The 23,168-nt window shown below is 38.8% G+C and overlaps 1 protein-coding gene across 2 annotated transcripts in view; it reads left to right on the forward strand.

The window, feature by feature from the left end:
* The window catches only part of LOC127427563 (chromodomain-helicase-DNA-binding protein 5-like), a 66,139-nt gene extending 43,320 nt beyond the window's left edge, over nt 1-22,819 (forward strand). Inside the window, exons 21-40 of one of the 2 annotated variants that reach the window (XM_051675195.1) lie at nt 1,399-1,516; nt 1,616-1,740; nt 2,008-2,254; nt 2,541-2,713; nt 5,382-5,556; nt 5,691-5,777; nt 6,465-6,553; nt 6,631-6,764; nt 7,070-7,214; nt 8,022-8,181; nt 10,755-10,837; nt 10,916-11,114; nt 11,210-11,296; nt 14,433-14,588; nt 14,779-14,887; nt 15,127-15,259; nt 15,347-15,542; nt 17,642-17,805; nt 17,919-18,045; nt 20,414-22,819. In XM_051675195.1, the coding sequence (XP_051531155.1) occupies nt 1,399-1,516; nt 1,616-1,740; nt 2,008-2,254; nt 2,541-2,713; nt 5,382-5,556; nt 5,691-5,777; nt 6,465-6,553; nt 6,631-6,764; nt 7,070-7,214; nt 8,022-8,181; nt 10,755-10,837; nt 10,916-11,114; nt 11,210-11,296; nt 14,433-14,588; nt 14,779-14,887; nt 15,127-15,259; nt 15,347-15,542; nt 17,642-17,805; nt 17,919-18,045; nt 20,414-20,541 (2,835 nt within the window). In that variant the 3' untranslated portion in view covers nt 20,542-22,819. The remainder of the gene's footprint in view (nt 1-1,398; nt 1,517-1,615; nt 1,741-2,007; nt 2,255-2,540; nt 2,714-5,381; nt 5,557-5,690; nt 5,778-6,464; nt 6,554-6,630; nt 6,765-7,069; nt 7,215-8,021; nt 8,182-10,754; nt 10,838-10,915; nt 11,115-11,209; nt 11,297-14,432; nt 14,589-14,778; nt 14,888-15,126; nt 15,260-15,346; nt 15,543-17,641; nt 17,806-17,918; nt 18,046-20,413) is intronic. The other variant, XM_051675197.1, reaches the window with a different exon arrangement.
* The last annotated feature ends 349 nt before the right edge of the window (nt 22,820-23,168 follow it).

A 23,168-nucleotide genomic window follows, 5' to 3' on the forward strand; every position in this document is an offset into this window, starting at 1 on the left:
TGATTCCATTAACTGTAAAAAAACAAAAAACAAAATAATATATATATATATATATATATATATATATATATATATATATATATATATATATATTATAAGTAGTTAGAAAATATTAACAACGTAATAAATTGTACAATAGAAAGATCTTTTTTATTTTTTTTCTTGGGGCACGTGCTCATAATGGAATGCATAAGTTAATTTCAACCCCCAATCATTCTTTTGACCCGCGAATAATTTTGTAAAGAGTCGAATGGCCCTTAATAGGAAAAGGGTTCCCTACCCCTGATTTAAGTCCTTTTTTGCTAGAAATTCTTCTCTCTGCCCAGCAGCGGGCGATATGCATGAAGAATGTGAATCACCAAAAAACACAAGAAGAAGAATGTGAAAGTGAAAGTGAAGATTGACTGAGCAGGGAGGAGAATTTATAGTAAAAAAGGACTTAAATATTGATCTGTTTCTCACCCACACTTATCATATCACTTCTGAAGACATTGATTTAACCACTGGAGTATGGATTTATTTTATGCTGACTTATGTGATTTTTGAAGCTTAAAATTTTTGGCACCCATTCACTTGCATTGTATGGACCTACAGAGCTGAAATATTCTTCTAAAAATATTCATTTCAGTTCAGCAGAAGAAAGAAAGTCATGCACATCTGGGATGGTATTAGGGTGAGTAAATGATGAGAGAATTTTCATTTTTGGGTGAACTATCCCTTTAATGTTTACTTTTCTCTCCTTTTCTTTAAAAAACAAAGACAAGTAAAAATCTGTGTTAGGTAATGCCATAAACCCCAAAACCATAAAACACTGATTTAAACAACTTTACGGCTCACATAATACAAAACTTTTAACAGAAGAATTAATCCAAGCGTTTTAATAAAATTATAAGCTTTACATTTCTGCCTTTAAACCCTCCAGAAATTGGCCCCGTTCACTTCCATTGTAAGTGCCTCACTGGAACCTCGATTTTTGCTTTTTTTTTTTTTTTTTTTTTTTATAAAGAAAAGGAGAGACAAATTGAAATATTTTTTTTTATTTTGTGTGTGTGTGTGTGTGTGTCAGTCAGCATTATGCCACAAATGTTGATTGAGCTTAACTTGAATTGATCCTGGAATATTCCTTTTACAAGTATTTATTCATTGAAAATCTTGCCTAACAGTCCCATATTCACCTTAATTGTAAGGAAAAGAGCAGTTTGGACATTCTTCTATAAATAACTCTTTTATTCCACCAAAGTCATACAGGTTTTAAAAGACATGAGGGTGAGTAAATGTTGACAGGTTTATCATTTTTAGTTGAACAATCCTTTTAAAACTGCCATATGTCCCTTTGCTGGATACTATTATTGTTTTTCCTGTTTGCGTCACAACCTGAACTTTTGATCCCTCGCTCAGATGACAAAGATGCTGGACCTGCTAGAGGACTTCCTGGAGTACGAGGGGTATAAATACGAGCGTATTGATGGGGGCATCACTGGTGGGCTGCGACAGGAGGCTATCGATCGCTTTAACGGTGAGAATGCCGGTAGTGAAACTGCAGTGTGTGTGATTGTGTGTGTTTTATAGTGAATACTGAGGCACTCAAATTGACTGGCTGTCACCCTGTGTTTAGCTCCTGGGGCTCAGCAGTTCTGTTTTCTGCTGTCTACACGTGCTGGAGGATTGGGTATCAATCTAGCAACCGCAGACACAGTAATCATATATGACTCTGATTGGAATCCACACAATGATATTCAGGTAATGCAAATACACACAAGCACAGAATTTCATTCCGTTGACTTCTGTTGTTATCATACAGAGCTAATGATATTTTCTAACCCTTACACAAACCTTTCTGCGTTTTTACATTTTGATTAAGTACATTTTATAAAGAATTTTTATAAATTCTTTATACATTTTTACAAACTACAGCTTACCCTAAGTACCTTCCCCCTCCATTATACATGTACCAGTTAAAATTCTTGCTTAGGTCTATTTCTTGTCTTTCTGTTCATCCTTCTGCAGGCATTCAGCAGGGCGCATCGTATCGGCCAAAATAAAAAGGTGATGATCTATCGTTTTGTGACGCGGGCATCAGTAGAGGAGCGTATCACTCAGGTGGCCAAGCGAAAGATGATGTTGACCCACCTGGTAGTGCGTCCCGGCTTGGGCTCTAAGACAGGTTCCATGTCCAAACAGGAACTAGACGACATCCTCAAGTTTGGGACGGAGGAACTTTTCAAAGATGATGTGGAAGCTGCCAGAACCATGGGTGAGCAAAAGTGGAGTGGTGTAGAAAGTTTGTCTGATTGTTTGTGTAATTTGCACCCTACCCCCAAGTGTCCCTCTGAAAGTAGCTGTTGCAACTGTAATCTGTCCATTACATGTATCAATGTAGCAATACGCAATCCTACTAGAAGTGCAAGGTCATGGGTTTGATTCTCAGGAAACATACACACTGCTAAAATACTGTATATCACTTGAATGCACTGATAGTTGCTTTGGATGAAAACATCTGTCCAATAAATGAATGTAAACATTGTATGTCTCTCATCTAGGTGAAAGTAAGGACGGAGATGAGGGGAGTGTGATCCATTATGACGATAACGCCATCTCCAAACTTCTGGACCGCAGTCAGGATGCCACTGAAGACACAGAGATCCAGAACATGAACGAGTATTTGAGCTCCTTCAAGGTTGCTCAGTATGTGGTGAGAGAGGAGGATGGAGAGGTGAGAGACAAAAACTGCATTTTCAATTTGCTCTTCATGCCTTTTGCTATTTAATATGTGTATCGTTTTGAACTGACAACCATGTTTTTTTCTTTATGGACATTTGAATTGAACATTGTCATTCAAACTGATTGAAAAGTGCTTTATTTACTCTTTTAAAGAGGGACTAGTTGTGCAAATCAGTTGTAGATTTTTTGTAGGTTTGTTGTTTGCTCACAAACTTAGATTTGGATTTTATGCTTGAGAAGTTTTTGTTTTACCTTGAAAATGAATCGTTTCCTTTTAACAGTTCATGTAAATTAATTTGTTCAAATAAAAGATTCACCAAATCACTTATACAGTATGTAGCGTCGGGAAGTCCAAATCATTTTAGTGAAATGGTTCATTAAGACAGTTCATGTAAATGAACTGGTTCAAATAAACAATTCACCAATTCACTTATAAATAAAGTTGGGAAGTCCAAATAATTTTAGTGAATCAGTTTGTTCGGACAGTTCATGTAAATTAATTCGTTCAAATATATGATTCACCAGTTCATTCATATGTAGCATTGGGAAGTCCAAATAATTTTAGTGAATCGGTTTGTTCGCACAGTTCATGCAAATGAAATGGTTCAAATAAATGATTCACCAGTTCATTCATATGTAGTGTTGGGAAGTCTAAATCATTTTAGTGAATTTCTTCGTTCGGACAGTTCAAATAAAAGAACTGGTTCAAATAAACGATTCACCAATTCACTTATATGTAGCATCGGAAAGTCCAAATCATTTTAGTGAATCGGGTTTGTTCGCTCAGTTCATGTAAATTAATTGGTTCAAATAAATGATTCACTATTTCACTCATATGTAGTGAGGGGAAGTTCAAATCATTTTAGTGAATCGGTTCATTCGAACATTTCATGTCAACGAATTAATTCAAAAAATCAATTCACCAATTCACTTATATGTAGCGTTGGGAAGTCCAAATAATTTTTTTGTTTCGGTTCGTTCAGACAGTTAATTTAAAAGAACTGGTTCAAATAAATGATTCACCAATTCACTTATATGTAGCATTGCAAAGTCCAAATCATTTTAGTGAATCGGTTTGTTCGGACAGTTCATGTATATTAATTGGTTCAAATAAACGATTCACCATTTCACTTATATGTAGCATTGCAAAGTCCAAATCATTTTAGTGAATCGGTTTGTTCGCACAGTTATGTAAATGAATTGGTTCAAATAAACGATTCACCAATTCACCTATATGTAGCATTGCAAAGTCCAAATCATTTTAGTGAATCGGTTTGTTCGGACAGTTCATGTATATTAATTGGTTCAAATAAACGATTCACCAATTCACTTATATATAGCATTGCAAAGTCCAAATCATTTTAGTGAATCGGTTTGTTCGCACAGTTATGTAAATGAATTGGTTCAAATAAACGATTCACCAATTCACTTATATGTAGCATTGCAAAGTCCAAATCATTTTAGTGAATCGGTTTGTTCGCACAGTTATGTAAATGAATTGGTTCAAATAAACGATTCACCAATTCACTTATATGAAGCATTGCAAAGTCCAAATCATTTTAGTGAATCGGTTTGTTCGGACAGTTATGTAAATGAATTGGTTCAAATAAACGATTCACCAATTCACTTCTATGTAGCATTGCAAAGTCCAAATCATTTTAGTGAATCGGTTTGTTCGCACAGTTATGTAAATGAATTGGTTCAAATAAACGATTCACCAATTCACTTATATGAAGCATTGCAAAGTCCAAATCATTTTAGTGAATCGGTTTGTTCGCACAGTTCATGTAAATGAATTCGTTCAAATAAACGATTCACCAATTCACTTATATGAAGCATTGCAAAGTCCAAATCATTTTAGTGATTCGGTTTGTTCGCACAGTTCATGTAAATGAATTAGTTCAAATAAACGATTCACCAATTCACTTATATGTAGCATTGCAAAGTCCAAATCATTTTAGTGATTCGGTTTGTTCGCACAGTTCATGTAAATGAATTAGTTCAAATAAACGATTCACCAATTCACTTATATGTAGCATTGCAAAGTCCAAATCATTTTAGTGAATCGGTTTGTTCGCACAGTTATGTAAATGAATTGGTTCAAATAAACGATTCACCAATTCACTTATATGAAGCATTGCAAAGTCCAAATCATTTTAGTGAATCGGTTTATTCGCACAGTTCATGTAAATGAATTAGTTCAAATAAACGATTCACCAGTTCACTTATATGTAGCATTGCAAAGTCCAAATCATTTTAGTGAATCAGTTTGTTCGCACAGTTATGTAAATGAATTGGTTTAAATAAACATTCAGTACTATGGTATAAACAGTACTGAAGCACAATGGCATTACCATCTGATATCATCACTGTACCCCTGTACCGCTACAGTAAGTTTTTGTAAGAAATTTATATTTTCACCTACATTATGGAGATCTCATGGTCCCCATGAAGACAACGGCTTCATAAAGGGACTAAATGTTGTATTTTACATATACAAATATATACAAAAGTTAAGGATTAGGGCCAGAATTAGTCTACAGGAACTACAGTTAGCTTATAAAAAACTAAAAACAATAGAAGTCTATGGTGTGACCCCATTTAGATTTCTAAGTAAATGTGTGTTGTGTGTGTGTGTGTGTGTGTGTGTGTGTGTGTAGGAGGAGGTCCAGAGGGAGATTATTAAACAGGAAGAGAATGTTGATCCAGACTACTGGGAGAAGCTCTTGAGACACCATTACGAGCAGCAGCAGGAGGATCTGGCTCGGAACCTGGGCAAAGGGAAACGAATCCGCAAGCAGGTCAACTACAATGATGCCTCCCAGGAGGACCAAGGTACACACACACACACACACACACACACACACACACACACACACACACAGACAGAGAGAGAGATGCTGACATTGCAGTACTGCAGTAAGCATATATGAGAGTACATGTTTTCCCTCTCTTAATCCTGTGTTCAGAGTGGCAGGATGATCTTTCAGACAATCAGTCTGAGTACTCTGTTGGCTCCGAGGACGAGGATGAAGATTTTGAGGAGCGTCCAGAAGGTAGGCACCCTTTCTGAAACATTTCTGGACTGTAGAAGACATAGGGCTGACGGTGAGGAAATGACCATTTTTAAGCAAAAGTAAATTATGTGCTATCATACACAATGTATTTGTGTAATACATACACAAATGGAATGACACAAGTTTGTAAAAATTTCAGGGAAAAGAAAAAAGAAATGACAGATAAAACTAGACCATTTGACAAGTTGTTGTTATTATTATTTATTTATTTTTTTTTTTAAATAATTTGACTACTGTGATTGCCTTGCAATCTCTGATTGGGATAGAAATGCCAATGGTAAATACAATAAAATAAATAATTAAATATTATAAGAAAAAAGCAATAGAGGGTATTAAGGTTAATTAAAATATAACGATAATAAGAAAAATAAAGTGCAAATATGTCAAATTAATTATATTTCGAAAGATAAACATTACCTAAATTATCAGGGGGTACTCCAAGTGATTCATTTAGGTCAAAGGGGTTCGGCTGACAAAAAAGTTTGGGAACCAAACACCAAAAACCACAGCACTATTTCAGTGCATTTTGTGCCTGCATAAACTGGATTGCTGTTGCTTGTGAATAATAACTCTGGGTGTGTCGCTAAAATACCATGTGCTAAAGTGGCACAAATGTGTTGTGAATTCGCCAAAGTCTCTTTACTATACGAGATCCTTTTCTTCCAGGGGGGCGCAGACAGTCTCGCAGACAGCTGAAGAGCGATCGGGACAAACCGCTGCCGCCACTGCTGGCTAGAGTCGGAGGAAACATAGAGGTGAATCTCCTGTACCTTCTGTCTTCAGGTCAAGCTTTGGCTTCACACGTGATATTTACATACCTTTGGGATTTCAGGTGCTGGGATTTAACGCCCGCCAGCGAAAGGCCTTCCTGAACGCGATTATGCGCTGGGGAATGCCGCCACAAGATGCCTTCAACTCTCATTGGCTGGTCCGCGACCTGAGAGGAAAAAGCGAGAAGGAGTTCAGGTAATGCGTTTGTCTGACCGTGCACAAGTTTTAGTTTGACTATATCTCATGCATCTTAAATAACTCATCAGTGCCTCAATCTGTTGAAAAAAATTAAAACAAACAGCTAAAAGCAGTCTAAGCTGGTCAGAATGATCATTTGGGTGGTTTGGGCACTTTTCAGCTGGCCAGGCTTGGAGACTAGCTTAAGACAGCTTAGACCAGGATGTTTCGAGATGTTTTTTGTTTTTTTTCCCCAAGCAACGGTATGTTCATGTTTTTCCGTGAACATATGAAACATTCAGTTTTTCGTGTGTGTTCTTTAGGGCTTATGTGTCTCTGTTCATGAGGCACCTGTGTGAGCCGGGGGCAGATGGAGCCGAGACGTTTGCAGATGGCGTCCCGAGGGAAGGGCTATCCCGCCAACACGTTCTCACCCGGATTGGTGTTATGTCTCTGGTCCGCAAGAAGGTAATCCATGCAAACTGTATTGTAACTTGATCGACATGAGTAGCTAATTTGAAGCTGTAAAAGAAATTGTAGGACTGAGGTTTTTGCATTTGTTTAAATTACGTGAACATTATATTGCGTGAACCTTAATCACATCACATAAAAAAATGGCTCCCAATATATTCAATGATGCTGTCTGCACAGGATGCATCCATCGCATCAGGCGGACAATAACCGGATGCCGCATTCTATTTCTGACATACCGATTGTCGGTAAATGTCATCTTTTTAGAAATTTGCTTCCACGTGTCCAGTGTTGATAACCTTAAGCCATTACGACGCAACAACGGTCGTACCCGGTGTAGACAGGGTGTCAGAATATTATGTTTTTCTTTTTTTGGCATTTGCTTTGTATCTGAATTATGTTGCTCCATTATATTATCTTGATCTTGGTTATTTCACTCTATTTGCTTGTTACTCCATTTTTTTCTTTCTTTTTTTTTGCTTGTTTTTTGTGTACATTTTTTATTTGTCTTGCATTCACATTTAGTTTCTAGCTCTGTAAAGCAACTTTACATTTTAAAAAGGCGCTACTGTATGTAAATTAAACTTACTATTATTATTGTTATATTTTAATTGATGCAACAAAAGTCAGTGAGTTATGGAATTGGGTGTCGATTAAAGGATAGGTCAGAACGGCTGACTAGTTTAGTTAAGTCAACTAGTTTATCTAAGTATGTTGTTGTTGTTTTTTTGCGGCATATTATTAAATATCCCATCTTCTCTGTGAAGTCTATTGAAATATCCCCTTGTTTTTTATTGTGTGTAGGTTCAGGAGTTTGAGCATGTGAATGGAAAGTTCAGCATGCCAGATTTGATTCCCGCAGGCTTAGAGCTGAAAAAACTAACTGAAAGTGTCTCATCAGACCCAAACACTCCAGTCCCAGCCAGTCCTGTTCCGACTCAACCCAGCACTCCTGTGCCATCAGGTATGTAAATGTGTGTCTACTGGACAATAGTCACAGTCTGAATTGAATTAATGCTAAAGATCAGAATATTGCAAAAACAATTTGTGAATAAAGCAGTGTTTTCAGTGTCTCTTCTGGGGAAATTGGCGCAAAATAAAAATTAAAAGTTGAAGCCACTGTGGCTCTTTTACTAAATGTAATTAATTACTTGTGGTTTAGAGCTTGCGAATAACATTGATCATCTCCTAACAAGGCCACATGTCAAGGTCTGGGTAGATTAGATGGCAAATGAACAATCAGTTCTCGTAGTCAACGTGTTGAATGCAGGAGAAATGGGCAGGAGTACAGACCTGAGCGACTTTGACAAGGGACAAACTGTTATGGTCTGAAACGGCAAGGCTCGTGTGGTGCTCACGGTCAGCAGTGGTAAGTACCTACCAACAGTGGTCCGAGGAGGGACAAACCAAACCAGTGACAGGGTGTTGGGCGCCAAGGCTCATCGATGTGTGAGGGCAATGAAGGCTATCCCGTCTGGTCCGAACCGACAAAAGGTCTACTGTAGCACAAGTCACAGAAATTGTATTGATGGTGATGGTAGGAATGTGTCACAACACACAGTGCATTGCACTGTACTGCATATGGGGCTGTGTAGCTGCCCATGATGACCCCTGTCCACCGTCAAAAACACCTACAATGGGCACGTGAGCATCGGGACTGGACCTTGGAGCAGTAAAAGAAGATTGCCTCATCCGATGTGTCCCGTTTTCTTTTACATCACGTGGATGGCCGTGTACATGTGCGCTGTTTACCTGGGGAAGTGATGGCACCAGGATGCACTGTTGGAAGATGACAAGCTGTTGGAGGGAGTGTGATGCTCAGGGCAATGTTCTGCTTGGAAACCCTGGGTCTGACCATTCATGTGGATGTCAATTTGACACGTGCCACCTACCTAAACATTGTTGCAGACCAGGTACACCCCTTCATGGCAGTGGTATTCCCTGATGGCAGTGGCCTCTTTCAGCAGGATAATGCAGCCTGCCACACTGTAGGGTTGCATGGTATACCAGTGCTATGGTAGTGTTGCAATACTAAAGCTTCAAAATACCGGCGGTGCCACAGTATTTTTTAAACAGTAGTACCATAAGTTATGTTGTACGTGTGGTAGTAAATATTATTTTCGCTAAAACCTTCATTTAAATCAGACCTATGTCTGCAATAACATTACAAAATAGTCTTTTCAAGTGGCGTCCCCTTCACGCAGTGCCCTTTAAGAGTGCAAAATGCTGTTTAGAATTTGCCCCTTACATGGTATTGTTTATTTTTCAATGAGTGGTTTTCCCATGCATCAAACACACACGTCTGAATCCCAGTGTGTTAATTTGGCGGTCGGGTCTCCTAATGGATAATATGGATTCAAGTAAAACTTCAGAGAGTGAGAAGCTTTTTACACAAAACAATTCGCATAGTGAGATTTGGAATTATTTTGGGTTTTGGCTGATGAGACTGGGAAAACCATCTGCTGTGAATGCCTCCAAAGATTTCAAGCCAAAAGGGGAAACACCAGCAACCTTATAACACATTTGGACACGTCCCACTGCTTCTGCAGAATACACATAGGTTAGTGCCACTTCATTTAACCTAAATGCCTTATCTTAACATTTACAGATTTACTGTTTCTCTGAAAAATCGAACGATGCACTTGTTTAATTTTTTTTCCAATTACAAATGCATGGTGGCGGCAACTTCCCTAAGTTTGCACTTATGATTAGATCACGTCCCTGAGCCGTGCGATCAGTGTGTGTATTCTGCATTCGTGCTGCTGTTTACCAGGAGACCGGAGCCGAAGCGGTTATAATAATGAAACAGCTACTCAAAACCGTCTTTTCAATGTTACAATATCTTTATTTTTATGTTGACAAAATATAAGATATGATCATGGTATCATGACAACCCTTCCACACTGCACACATTGTTCAGGAATGGTTTGGGGAACATGATGAAAACTTCAAGGTGTTGCCCTGACCTTCAGATTCCCCAGATCTCAATCTGATTGAGCATCTGTGGGATGTGGTGGCTCAGCAGTTAAGGCTCTGGGTTACTGATCAGAAGGTCAGGGGTTCAAGCCCCAACACCACCAAGATGCCACTGTTGGGCCCTTGAGCAAGGCCCTTGACCCTATCTGCTCCAGGGGTGCTGTATCATGGCTGACCCTGCACTCTGATCCCAGCTTAGCTGGGATATGCAAAAAAAAAAGGATTTCACTATATATGTGCAAATGTGTGATAAATAAATATAATTATAAAAAAAAAAACCCATCATATTAGGCAGGTGGTCATAATGTTTTGGCTCATCAGTGTATATTCCTATCTAAATTATTGGTAAATGTGATTCCATCATAGTTTATGTATATGTCTCCTTAGCAGATGAAAAAATGATTCACCTCAAACTAGCGTATACGTTTTTAATGGCATCCTGGTATTTCCATCCAGAGTTTTTGATATGATATCCCAAAATTTGTGTAAAAAAATTTGGATGGAAATCCAGCTAGTGGTTGTTCTTGGTCAGCTGGACAGTTACATTTTCTGTTTTTACAGATAAGACTGAGTCGGTATCTGGTTCTCAAGAAGACAAGGAGATTACAGAACCAGAGAGCAGCACCAAATCGTCGGATACTGAGGTCGGACTGCAGCATATAATACTCAAATGTCTCTCATCTCTCTAGTGTGTATTAAAATGTCTCTTTGTCTTCTCACAGCAGCCAGTTATTCCAGAGCCCTTCTCTGCACCAGAGAAGATCAATGAGAGTGAAGAGCCAAAGAGTGTCAACGCAGAAGAGAAGCAAATGGAAGAAAGTGAGAAGAATGACATGCCACTTGTCCAATCAGAGCCATCGTCTAATCAAGCACAGGCACCCACTAAACCTAGTGAGCAGTCAGCCAATCAGACTCCCTCTGGTGAGCGTTTTTTTCACCATGCATGTAATAGTTCTGCAAAACTTTTCTGTTTATAAATAAATTATTAAAAAAACAACTACAATCATATTTTACAGACTCTGGTAAAGTGAAAGAGTCTTCTCCAGAGAGAGGGGAAAATAAATCCAGCCCTGTTAAAACAGATGACAAGGAGCAAAAACCAGGTCAGTATTAGTGAAATATGTTTATGATATTGGAGAAAAAGGGGTGACCATCAAGATTTTGGGTTCAAATGTACATATTTAAAATGGAAAATATGTCACAATGCAGGACATTTCAAGGAATTCAGATATTTTGACACATCGATTCCAACAGTTAAGCTGGCTCTACACTAGCAGACTCAGAACAACTCAAATTGGGAGGGGGGTGTCACACTTAATGACTGTTTTCACTAATCTTGCCCTCCTAGTCACATTTACAGATTAAAAACAGAGGGAAGGTGTCACACTTAACAACTGCCTTTGACTTTTCTCAGCGCTTCACTGTCATGCCCCATTTTCACAACCAATCAACCTTAAGCTTGCGGAAATAAAAGCAAGAGCACCGCCTCCGGGCGAAATATGAACACAAAGGCAAACATGAACAGCAAGCAGTGTTTCGCGGCAGCGGCTGCACTTTCTGTTTTATTATTTCTGGTTACACACAGAAAGAATAGAAAGCGCCGAAAGTGTTGGGCATGACCAAACTTACATGGCTGCGGACAATATAGCTTGGCACACATGTGAACATTTCTAAATCGATATTAATATAGGGTAGGCAATGTATTGTCACCTTGGCCGGTTTTATTTCGTGATAATGACCAGCTAACATGACCAGCTTAAATTATTAAATAGACAAGTAATTATCAAAATATGGTGACAAACATGTTCCTTGACTTTTCAGTCATGAAAAAGTAGTCAAAGTAGACTATTTCAAATAGTCAAAAAAAACAATCATTCTATAACTTAACCTTTTGTTGATTAAAACAAAATGGTTTGGCTCTATATTTTGAAAACATTTTTTTAAATGTATATTTAAATTTGGCAAATATTTGAAAAAACCCTTGTTTCCTTAATCTGGTACACAACTTGTATGACACTTACTGTTATTTTTTTATGCTTTTTCTTCAGAAAAAAAATCACTTCCATGCTCTGGCAAAAAAACACTTTATATGTGAACTGCACTCATTGGTCACTGCCTTGGTGGTGAGTCCCTGCCCCACCCACAGCCAGTGATAATTTCAAGCAAGCCGGATGTGTATTTTCAGTGTTTCAATGCATTAACTCAACTGGGAGTCCATCTCCCACTGAGAGGTGCTATGGGAGCTCTGTCTCCCTCTGCTTGGCCAGTGATTATGTTAATGAAGCTAACACCTGAAAATCATTAAATACTAAAACCACACTGTTTTGTGGAGCTGTCATACTGCAGAACTGAATAAATGAACGTGAATGTAGTTCCACATAAATATTACACATTTAATCAATAGTACGATGGAAAACTCTTCCTTCCTAACTTACAAGCTTGAAAGTCTTTATTACTTTAGCTGGGATCCTGATTGTCAACATTAAGGAAATGAGTATAGGAAATAATAAAGTATTCCCAAAATATTGTCCATTTAGACATGGATTTTGTGAGTGAATCCACACTTCTGCACTATTCTGTGTTAATTTGTAGTGTAAGTAGTGTGAGTAGTATGTTTACACTGAAAATGCTACAAAAAGATGTGAAGAACTTCTTCAACCATCAAATCGGAGTGTGGAATATTGGACACTTCATGCACTCAACACTCGTGGCTTGCCGTACATAGCGGAAGGGGCGGAGTTACCTGGCTGCGTTGCTGGTCAAAACAATTGAAAATAATGGAGAATGTAGCAACGAGTGAAACTTTAGTGAAGACAGCACCTTACATGTACATTGTTTGAGAAGCAAGTGTTGAACTGAGGTTGGCGAACGCGCTAAAGCTAGCGGCAACACATTGCTTGGGTTTTAAACGTCAGTTCTGTCATCTGTTAAATGGCAAATACTTCTGTGTAATAAAAAAAAAACTTTAAATGTTTCATTTGGGATGATTCTACACATTTACAATTCATACCCTACATGGATGAGTGCATGGTGTATATTGTAAGTGCATAGTGTACATTGTGTCATTTGGGACACAGCTTTAAAGATTTTTCTTTTCTTTTTTTCTTTTTTTAAATTTTTAGGGCAATATGTAAATTCATAACCAATTATTTTTATTTTTTTGGGATTTTCTCCCCTTTTTCACCCAATTTGGAAGGCCCAATTCCCAATGCGCTCTAAGTCCTCGTGGTGGCGTAGTGACTCGCCTCAATCTGGGTGGCGGAGGACGAAACTCAGTTGCCTCCACGTCTGAGACTGTCAATCCGCGCATCTTATCACGTGGCTTGTTGAGCGCGTTACCATGGAGACATAGTGCATGTGGAGGCTTCATGCTATTCTCCGCAGCATCCACACACAACGCCCCACTGAGAGGGAACCACATTATAGCGACCACGAGGAGGTTACCCCATGTGACTCTACCCTCCCTAGCAACCGGGTCAATTTGGATTCGAACTCGCGACTCCAGGGGTGGTAGTCAGCGTCTTTACTCGCTGAGCTACCCAGGCCCAACCAGTAATTTTTTTTAAAAACAGACACACATGGGGGCCTAGGTAGCTCAGTGGTAAAATACGCTGGCTACCACCCCTGGAGTTCACTAGCTCACTAGTTCGAATCCCAGGGTGTGCTGAGTGACTCCAGCCAGGTCTCCTAAGCAACCAAATTGGCCCAGTTGCTAGGGAGGGTAGAGTCACATGGGGTAAACTCCTCGTGGTCGCTATAATGTGGTTCGCTCTCAGTGGGACGTGTGGTGAGTTGGGTGTGGTTGCCGCAGTGGATGGCGTGAAGCCTCCACACATGCTATGTCTCTGTGGCAACGTGCTCAACAAGCCACATGATAAGATGCGCTGGTTGACGGTCTCAGATGTGGAGGCAACTGGGATTCATCCTCTGCCACCCGGATTGAGGCGAATCACTACACAACCACGAGGACTTAAAAGCACATTGGGAATTGGGCATTCCAAATTGGGAGAAAAAAGGGGAAAAATTAAAAATTAAAAACAGACACACATTAGATAATGTTGATACATTTAAATAGTATTTCTATCCACATTGTTCATTTTTATGTTTACAAACATAATCTGTGTTTTTTAATTTCTAGGTAAATTATTACATTTATAAAGAGGAAAAAAAATTAATGACATTTCGTTACAAAATGTCATGTGCCATGTATCTTTAAAACCACTAATCTGGTTTCCACAGCCATTCCTGATGATTTAAAATCCGAAGAACCCTCTGAGAGCCAACTGAATGGAGAGAAAGACGCGAGGGACGACGTGGTAGACGAGAGCCACAAAGATGACAAGACCAGCATCAAGACGCGCTTCATGTTCAACATCGCAGATGGAGGATTCACAGGTGAGTTAAAGTCTTATTGACATTGTTCTGATTGGTTGTCTTCCTCTGACAGGCATTCCAGAATGGATACATATTGTATCGTGGACAGCAGAATCAAAATGATGTTCAAATGACAACAGCGGCAAAGAATGCATGGATAAGGACAGTATGTGTGTGTGTGTGTTTTTGTGTGTTTTCTGTGTGTTCTCAGAGTTACACACACTCTGGCAGAACGAAGAGCGTGCAGCTGTGTCATCTGGCAAATTGTACGACATCTGGCACCGTCGCCATGACTACTGGCTGCTGGCTGGCATCGTAACGTATCCTCACAGTTTCCACAATCGTGCTTTTGAGCTTTCTTAATATTGCCACTTCATATAGTTGTTTATTTTCAGTTTTTATAGAAGCAGTGTCCTTTTTGCAACATGTGCAAATGGCAGATGACCATAAATATTTCTTAACAGACATAAACTGCATTTTGCATATTTGTTTTTTATTTTGCATTATGAGTTTCAAAACCTCTCAGAATATGAGGCAAACCCTTAAGCAAGTGTCTCAGACATGGCTATGCCCGCTGGCAGGACATTCAGAATGACCCGCGCTATGCCATCCTCAATGAGCCTTTTAAGACAGAAATGCACAAAGGGAACTACTTAGAGATGAAGAACAAATTTCTTGCCAGGCGATTCAAGGTACAGTATGAATCATATGTTTTACTTCATGTTTTAATAAAAAAAAGAACGCTTTCTTGAATGTTTCTTCCCTGCTCTCCATATCAGCTCTTGGAACAGGCTTTGGTAATTGAGGAGCAGCTACGACGCGCAGCATACCTGAACATGTCTCAGGACCCCAGTCACCCTGCTATGGCCCTCAACACGCGGTTTGCTGAGGTGGAATGTCTGGCTGAGTCCCATCAGCACCTCTCCAAAGAGTCACTGGCTGGTAACAAACCAGCCAATGCTGTGCTGCACAAAGGTGCAATATTCTTAAAATATAATAAGTAAATGTATAGAATTTATAAGCCAATACTAAACATTTTGGTCAGCCTCTGTACTTAAAATGGCAAATCTAAGGAGCCTTTTAGAGGCCTCTTTTTTCCTGAAAATGTTTTGCATTCCCTCCAAAAAAGCTTTTTGTTCCCTCGTAACAAGTTTTGTGTTCCATTGCAATACTTTTATCCACCCTTCACAAAATGTAAGTATAGTTTTACTACAGTAACCATAGTTGCACTATGGTATTTGTAGTAAAATCAAAGTAACCACAAAATATACCATGTTTATACTACAATAACTATAGTTTAACTATGGTATTTGAAATGGAACCATGATATTCGTGGTAAAATCATAGTAATAATATCAGGAAAAAACTAAACTAAACTATACTATAGTAAAAAACTACTATAGTAGTACTGTGGTTAAAATGCTCTACGCATGTACCATAGTTTTTAAAACAATAGTTCTTACCACAAAAAAATGGTTACATGGTAACTGCAGGTCGACTATGGTGAAACCATGGTTCATTTTTGTAAAGGGAATGTTTTGGGTGGGAACCATAGTTTGAAAAAACAGACTTCATAAAAAATTTTTTAGGAGGGGGGGTTTCACCAATTTGGAATGCCCAATTCCCAATGCGCTTTTAAGTCCTTGTGGTCACGTAGTGGTTTGCCTCAATTCGGTGGTGGAGGACGAATCCCAGCTGCCTCTGCGTCTGAGACCGTCAGTCCGTGCATCTTATCACGTGGCTTGTTGAGCATGTTGCCACGGAGACATAGCGCGTGTGGAGGCCTCACGCCATCCACCGCGGCAACCACGCTCAACTCACCACGCGCCCCACTGAGAACGAACCACATTATAGCGACCTCGAGGAGGTTACCCCATGTGACTCTACCCTCCCTAGCAACCAGGCCAATTTGGTTGCTTAGGAGACCTGGCTGGAGTCACTCAGCACGCCCTGGGATTCTTTTACCACTGAGCTACCCAGGCCCCCATGTTTTGCCTTTTTAACAAAATCAATTAATAAAACTTATTTAGTTTAATTTTGGAATTTAGTTATGTAATTGAAATGCGTAAATCTTAAAATTATTATTATTTTTTTAATCTTGTAGCACAAATTTATCATGGTTAATTTTGTGGGTACTATTAGTGATACACTGAAATGAAAATTCTTGGCTGAAACTGAAACCTAAAATTCTGGACATACTGGGCTGAAAACCAAAAATGATTACTGTTATTTTATATTAGACTTGGTTTGGAATAATTCTAAAAGTTATCATTTGGGTTGCACCAAAACCATATTTAACAATGCATTTTATTATAAAATAGAGTAGAGAGAGAAGAATTACATAAAAAATGTGTAACCTGCAGACTGTAAGTCTATCCCTCACATCCTCATTGTCATTCCCATTAAAAATCAAAGATGGCGCTAGCGTGAATAAGGTCAACAACAGAGTAGTGCTAGTTCACTGAGGCGCGCTGACTGTATCCACATCATCTGTGTTTCATAAAACTATTGTATGGCTTCAAGAGACTTTGAATAAAATGCACGAGTCATTTATTGTTTTTTTTTATTTTATTTGTTATGCTTCTTTCATTTCATATTGGATCTTGACAGTAACGACCACAAGTAAAGGTTTCTGTTAAAATTTTCAGTCTTTTTTTCGCTTTCGGAACCGAGAATTATGTTTTTTGCCATTTTCGGCTGAATAAATGTTGGCGGCCGAAATTCCGGTGCATCCCTAGTTACTATAGTTTTATTACAAATACTATAGTACAGCAATGGTTACTGTAGTAAAAGCATGGTACGTGGAACGCAAAACTTATTGTGAGGAAATGCAAAACTTTTTTCAGATAAGTGCCCTCTCTCTCCTCTAAAGGGTCTCTGTAATCAAGTCGTTAAAGCTGTCAATTTATTTTAAGGGGTCATATAATCAGGAATAAAACTTCCTTGGTCTCTCGAGATAAAATAGTTTAATGTATTATGAAAGCATACTGTAATGAAAAAAAAATATCGAAACTAAGCAACAGAAATGTTTTGTTCTGAGATCCTCTGGTTTCTGATCTTTTTTTCTTTTCTAGTGCTGAACCAGCTGGAGGAGCTTTTAAGTGACATGAAGGCCGACGTGACACGGTTGCCCTCCATGCTTTCGCGGGTCCCGCCCGTTTCTGCCCGGCTGCAGATGTCAGAGCGGGGGATTCTCAGCAGGCTCACCAGCCGGGGCAACGAGCCGCCACCTCAGCAGGTCAGGGTGACACCTTCTCATATCATATCACAGTCGCATCTAAAAGATGAATAATAGATAGACCTTGTGTGATGAGCCTTCATGTCAGAATGTTCTGTTTTATCTCCCCTCAGCCTTTCCCTCAGGGATCATTTGGCTGTTCTCAGATGTATAATAGCAGTTTTGCCGGAGGTTTCCGTGGGCCTGGAGGCACCGCAATGGTGAACTACAGCCAAATGCCCCTGGGGCCATATGTTAGTGGTTAGTGCCCTAAGTAAACCTACATTAACCTTGAAATAAAGAGCATAGATAAATAAATCAACTTGTTTACAAGGACACCAGAAAGCCGTTTATTAATTCGTGAAAGCAACTTTCATGTAACATGCACTGTGTTAACAGATACATTCAGCTCGATCTGCATTAAGCAGCTTTCTCCACAGCAAAGAGCATATTACATAATTTCCCTGTGAGGCTGGTGTAAATAACGAAAATGGCATCTGAGGACGACTTCACCATTAATTGTTCTCCATTGCTTTGCTTTATTTCCAGATGTCGCGCAGCTGCTGCTGTGCTTGTTTGCTTAACTTTCCATCTCAACCTGCTGCAGAATTGCGCTGCAATTGTGGGGTTTCCCTCTTACGTCATACTCCATGATTCCTCCAGCGTACTTGAGTGCATATGCACAAATGCATTCTTTAAAACCTATAAGAACGCCGCTTATGCATTTACATGGCCACAGAAGTCACGCTTTCCGCAAAAAACGTGGAATGAGACGTTTTCTTAAGTGTACAGTATGTAAATGGCATCAATTACTTAATGGTCTAGTTAAATCTAAGTGTAGACATACCGAGTCAGTTTTGACTTGTAGCATAAAGTCTGGTCCTAACTGCAGCTTATTCTTGCCAATGACCAATCACGTAGATATGTAAACATGCAGGAAGAGACAGTCTGACATGTAAAGCAACCAACCACAGTTTGTCTTTTTTACTTGCCATTTAGGGGTGGGTTTATCTAAATTAATTATAACAGAATATTTGTCTTTCATGGAGAAAACTATTTGTCTTCATGAACGATTGTACCAAAAACACGGAAGAAATAAGCAGAAAAGTTTGTATACTTCGTGATCAGAATTACTGTCCGGCTAAAAGCAATAAGTACTGATTGTTTTTTTCTTTTTATTTTCAAAAAGAAAATATATAGTTCTATTTTATTTAAGGGCTGTCAATTGATAAAAAAATAAAAAATAAAAATAAATCAAATTAAATAACATGGCATGCCGATTAATTAATCGGGATTCATTTAATAGGATTAGGGTGGGGGCGGGGTTACGGCATCTGCTGCCTGCCAGAAACAAACTGTGGCTGTGTCTCGTTTGGAAGGCTGCATCCTCCAGAGGTCGCATTTGTCGGCCGCATATGTCATTGAGGCTGTCTTGTTTCAGAAAAGCGAGTAGGACACTTCGAATGCAGCCTTTGAATGCGACCTTCTTTCATGGGAATTCGGAGGATGCATGAGGTGTATCCTTTGTGGGCACTCACAACCCACAATTCTTTGCTTCAACGGAAATGTCTAAAAAAAATGATGCTAATTTCCCAGTAAATATGACGTTCAAACGCAAGGAATGTTCATTCCCAAGTTGAAGTACCTCAGTAGATGGGTGCAGAGTATATAATATGAGTATATTATAATAATTAAAATAAAGTATTAGACTAAAAGTACACCTGTAAAATCTGTTTTCTTTTCTCTTTACATCATTATAACTCTCCTAAAATGTACCTCATACATTCCCTTCCAGAGAGACTTTGTTCCCTTCTCACCCAAAGTGCTCGCGCTTGTTAAAGAGTGGCGTGCTGTCATAGCAACCATGTTACGTTCCGTTTCCATTTGTCCTACGAAGGCCATCTCGTTTAAATGAGGCTTATTTAAAGGAGGACGCTCCGTATACTGCAGCCTTCAAAGGATGCTTCCTACCTAGCACGCAGCCTTCGAAACGAGACACAGCTAGAGGCACCTTTGTACAATGGGAAGCAAGTCTGACTGTGGTTTGTTCTTGTACAGCTGCGCATTACCGGTACAGCTGGAGTTTTGCATACTGCCCCCTGCTGAAAACAGGTGGCACTTCAAGCTTAAATTGCTTAAATTATTTTATTTCTATATAATTGAACATAACCCTATTATTGGCCTAACTCTGTCAGCGCTATTTTTTTATTGTTGGTCGAAGTATTTTTGGAGCATCTTACTTTGGTTGTGTCGTGCCTCACTAGTTTTCAGCGTCTCTAGTCATAAGCTCTGTGTTTTTGGGCACTGTGTCAGGTCAAAAAAAGTTTCACATTTTTAAAAATGTGTCTTTAGATCCCTGCATTATTCTTTTGTGAACAGTTTTGCATTGCAAGACTGATTGGAGCTTGCGATTTTCACAAGTGCTTTCCAATTTTGTGTGCAATATGTACCAGACAGTCAGTGAACGGACTGTGGGTGGTCTGTGACTTGTAGTAACTACTCTAGGTTTAATGTATGATATATTTATGAAGGTATAAACTAATAAAAAAACAAATAAATACTTTTTTTATTGCTGTATAACATTCCTGAGATCATAAAGTCTGAGCTGTTTTTCTCTCCGGGCTCCTAGTGTCTTCAAATGGACCCCCGCCCCCAACCAGCCACATGGAGAAAAAGTCCATTGACACACTGAGAGATGTGCCCACCCCTGATCTGAAATCAGGCAAACCCAGCGATGTCATATGCATCGAGGACTAGCCCACACCCATTCTGTCCTCTCTCTGTAAGATACCTACGGACAGAGCCATGGAGACCTCCTCCAAAAAGTGAATATTAAACAGCAGATCGAATCAATTGCACTTTTGTCTTTAAGAAGCTGTTCATCTGTTCTTGTATGCGCCTGTAAGTTTTATTCAGTACAGTAACATTCTTTTTTTGTCGTTCTTTTTTAACTTCTGCAATGCAAAAGTCTTGATCGAGTAAGGAGAGACTGTGGACACTTGTGAAGAGGGCACTGTTATTCTGACAGTCCTCTGAGCTTTAGTTTTGTTTTTTACGTAATGGCTTATTTTTTTGCCATGGAGGACGTTTTCATCTCTGCTATTGTTGAGCCATCTGGAGGTGCTACTAGTTCCTAGCCTCTGCTTTGCTCCTGGCTCTGCTCATGGATGGTGTGCTTTTGCTACCCCTGCAGGTTATTGCTGTAAATGCGCATCAAAATGCAGAATAGTTCAATAACTGTCATTGTCTCTGGAAAACTTCAGTAAGAAGATTACATGAAGAGTACCTCAAATGCCAGCCCTCAGTGTTTGCTTTTTGAATTGTATTGGATTGTTTTCCAGTTTGCATGACTCTTTATAGAGAAAAGGTTACAGTGTTTACAATTAGAAAGGTGAAAGGATAGAGTAGTAATCAAGTAATGGCAAATGGAACACTGTTTTCATGCCTTGGAGCTGATATTGTACACCGAAAATTTGGAAGAAAATTCCCAATTGTGTTGTTTGCTGTGAAACATTGGGGCTTACACACAACTTTAAAGGAATATTCTGTCTTAAACTGAATGTAAGCGCTACTGACATCCTCTGTGGCAAGCTGCGACAAGAAAAATAATCAAAAGGACAATTTAGACAATTTGTACGAAATAAATAGTATTTGTTTTTTAACTGTAGGTGCCTCAACAAAAATACAACCTTCACAGTTTTGCTTTTAAATCCTCCAATACGATTTCCCCATGAGCTTCGATTGTAAGTGCATTACTGTACACAAGTCAAAATTTAATTCTGACATGACCAGAATATTCATCCCACAAAGGACAAAGGAATGGTTTTAATTTCTGGAAAAAAGTGAACTTGTGCAGTGTTCATGTCACCATTACCTAACTCAGTAAGCTCACATGCAGATATTTTTGATTTGTGAACTTGTTCCTTTTTATTTAATGATATTCTTCTGTTGTCAGACACATTTTGCCCGACATTTTGTGAATTGCTAAAAACTTTCTAAGCCAAGCTCATGGATAGTATTGACATGATTGTTCTGGTGCCATCAGTGATGTGGATATGGATTGTTTTCATTTAACTTTGAAATTAAAAGCCTTGTGTAACTGTGTTTTTAAGCAGCGCACTTTACATGGAGACAGGACATGACCGGAGAGACGGCATCTCCAATGGGCCATTTCAAACGCAGTAAAAACCTCTCTCGATAACTTGTATACTCAAGTTCGTTTCAGTCTGTGGTATTAGCCAAGTTTATTACTCTAATGTATATGAAGTATTTCTGTTCGTTTTTAGCATCTCAGCGCTGGCGTAAATGGCACAGAGGTGTCATCGCTGACCGTAAACTTGATTATACTGTAGCTTCTTTCGCAGAGTAGTTTTAACAAGCGTTTTAAGATGATGCTCATTTTTGTGTAGACTACGAATGTGGGTTAAATGCAGTTAAATGTTCACACGCACACTCACACACATGAGATAAACCTCAAATGATTTCAAAGAAATACAAAGACAGCTTCAAGAGTAAAGGGACCTTAAACCTGAGGTTATGAAGAGAGAGCCAGCAGCATAAAATGTGTTGTGAAATTAAGTTTTATTTTTATCCTGTGATGAGTTTATACCATTTCATTTGTACCTTTTACATTTTATCACAGTATTGGTATTGACGTTAAGCTCCATTTAAATGCAATCAAACTGAAGCCAATGAATGAATGTATGAAGTATTTAATAAGCTTCAGTCTAATATTACAAGTTTTTCATTCAAGTACACATAAGGCTTCAAAAGCTTTAAAAAAAAAAAAAAAAGATCCTGGTCTTAACGCAGTTAGACCAGGATCAATGAACACACAGCATGTAAGATATCTCCAGATTACTTTGGACCAGAGGTCCTTCTCCTGGTTTTAAACAGCTATGTATAAGCAAAACAGTAAACAGTATTGCTATTTTGCAGAGATAAGAATATGGAAAAGAGATAAGTGAACTGTTGTCATTTCACTTTGTACTTGTGTATTTGTTTAATGTGTTTTAATAAATTCTCTCCAATAAGATTTATGCCTTTTTTATTTTTTATTCTCAAATGTTAGCAGAATCCTGTAGGCAAATGGCAAATGCACAGTATGAGTATTCATTTCTTGTTTTGATATTGTGTCTTAGGGGTCAGATAGACTCTTGCATCAATGTCCTTAAAACAGGTCATTTCTGCAGTAAAGGCTACTGTCTGGACAGTCAGAATTATACTATAATGGGAAACAGGAAGTGTCTCATATCTTCTGTGTTTAAAGTGTGATTTAGATCCAAATTGAGATGTATGTTTTGTCTTGGGGGCTAATCACATGGATTTGACTATTTTGGGTCACGGTCATAGCGCCAAGTCTTTTCTCCGGTATAAGCTTCATG

Source organism: Myxocyprinus asiaticus, chromosome 37 (genome assembly GCF_019703515.2).
Source record: "Myxocyprinus asiaticus isolate MX2 ecotype Aquarium Trade chromosome 37, UBuf_Myxa_2, whole genome shotgun sequence".
Lineage (NCBI taxonomy): Eukaryota > Metazoa > Chordata > Actinopteri > Cypriniformes > Catostomidae > Myxocyprinus > Myxocyprinus asiaticus.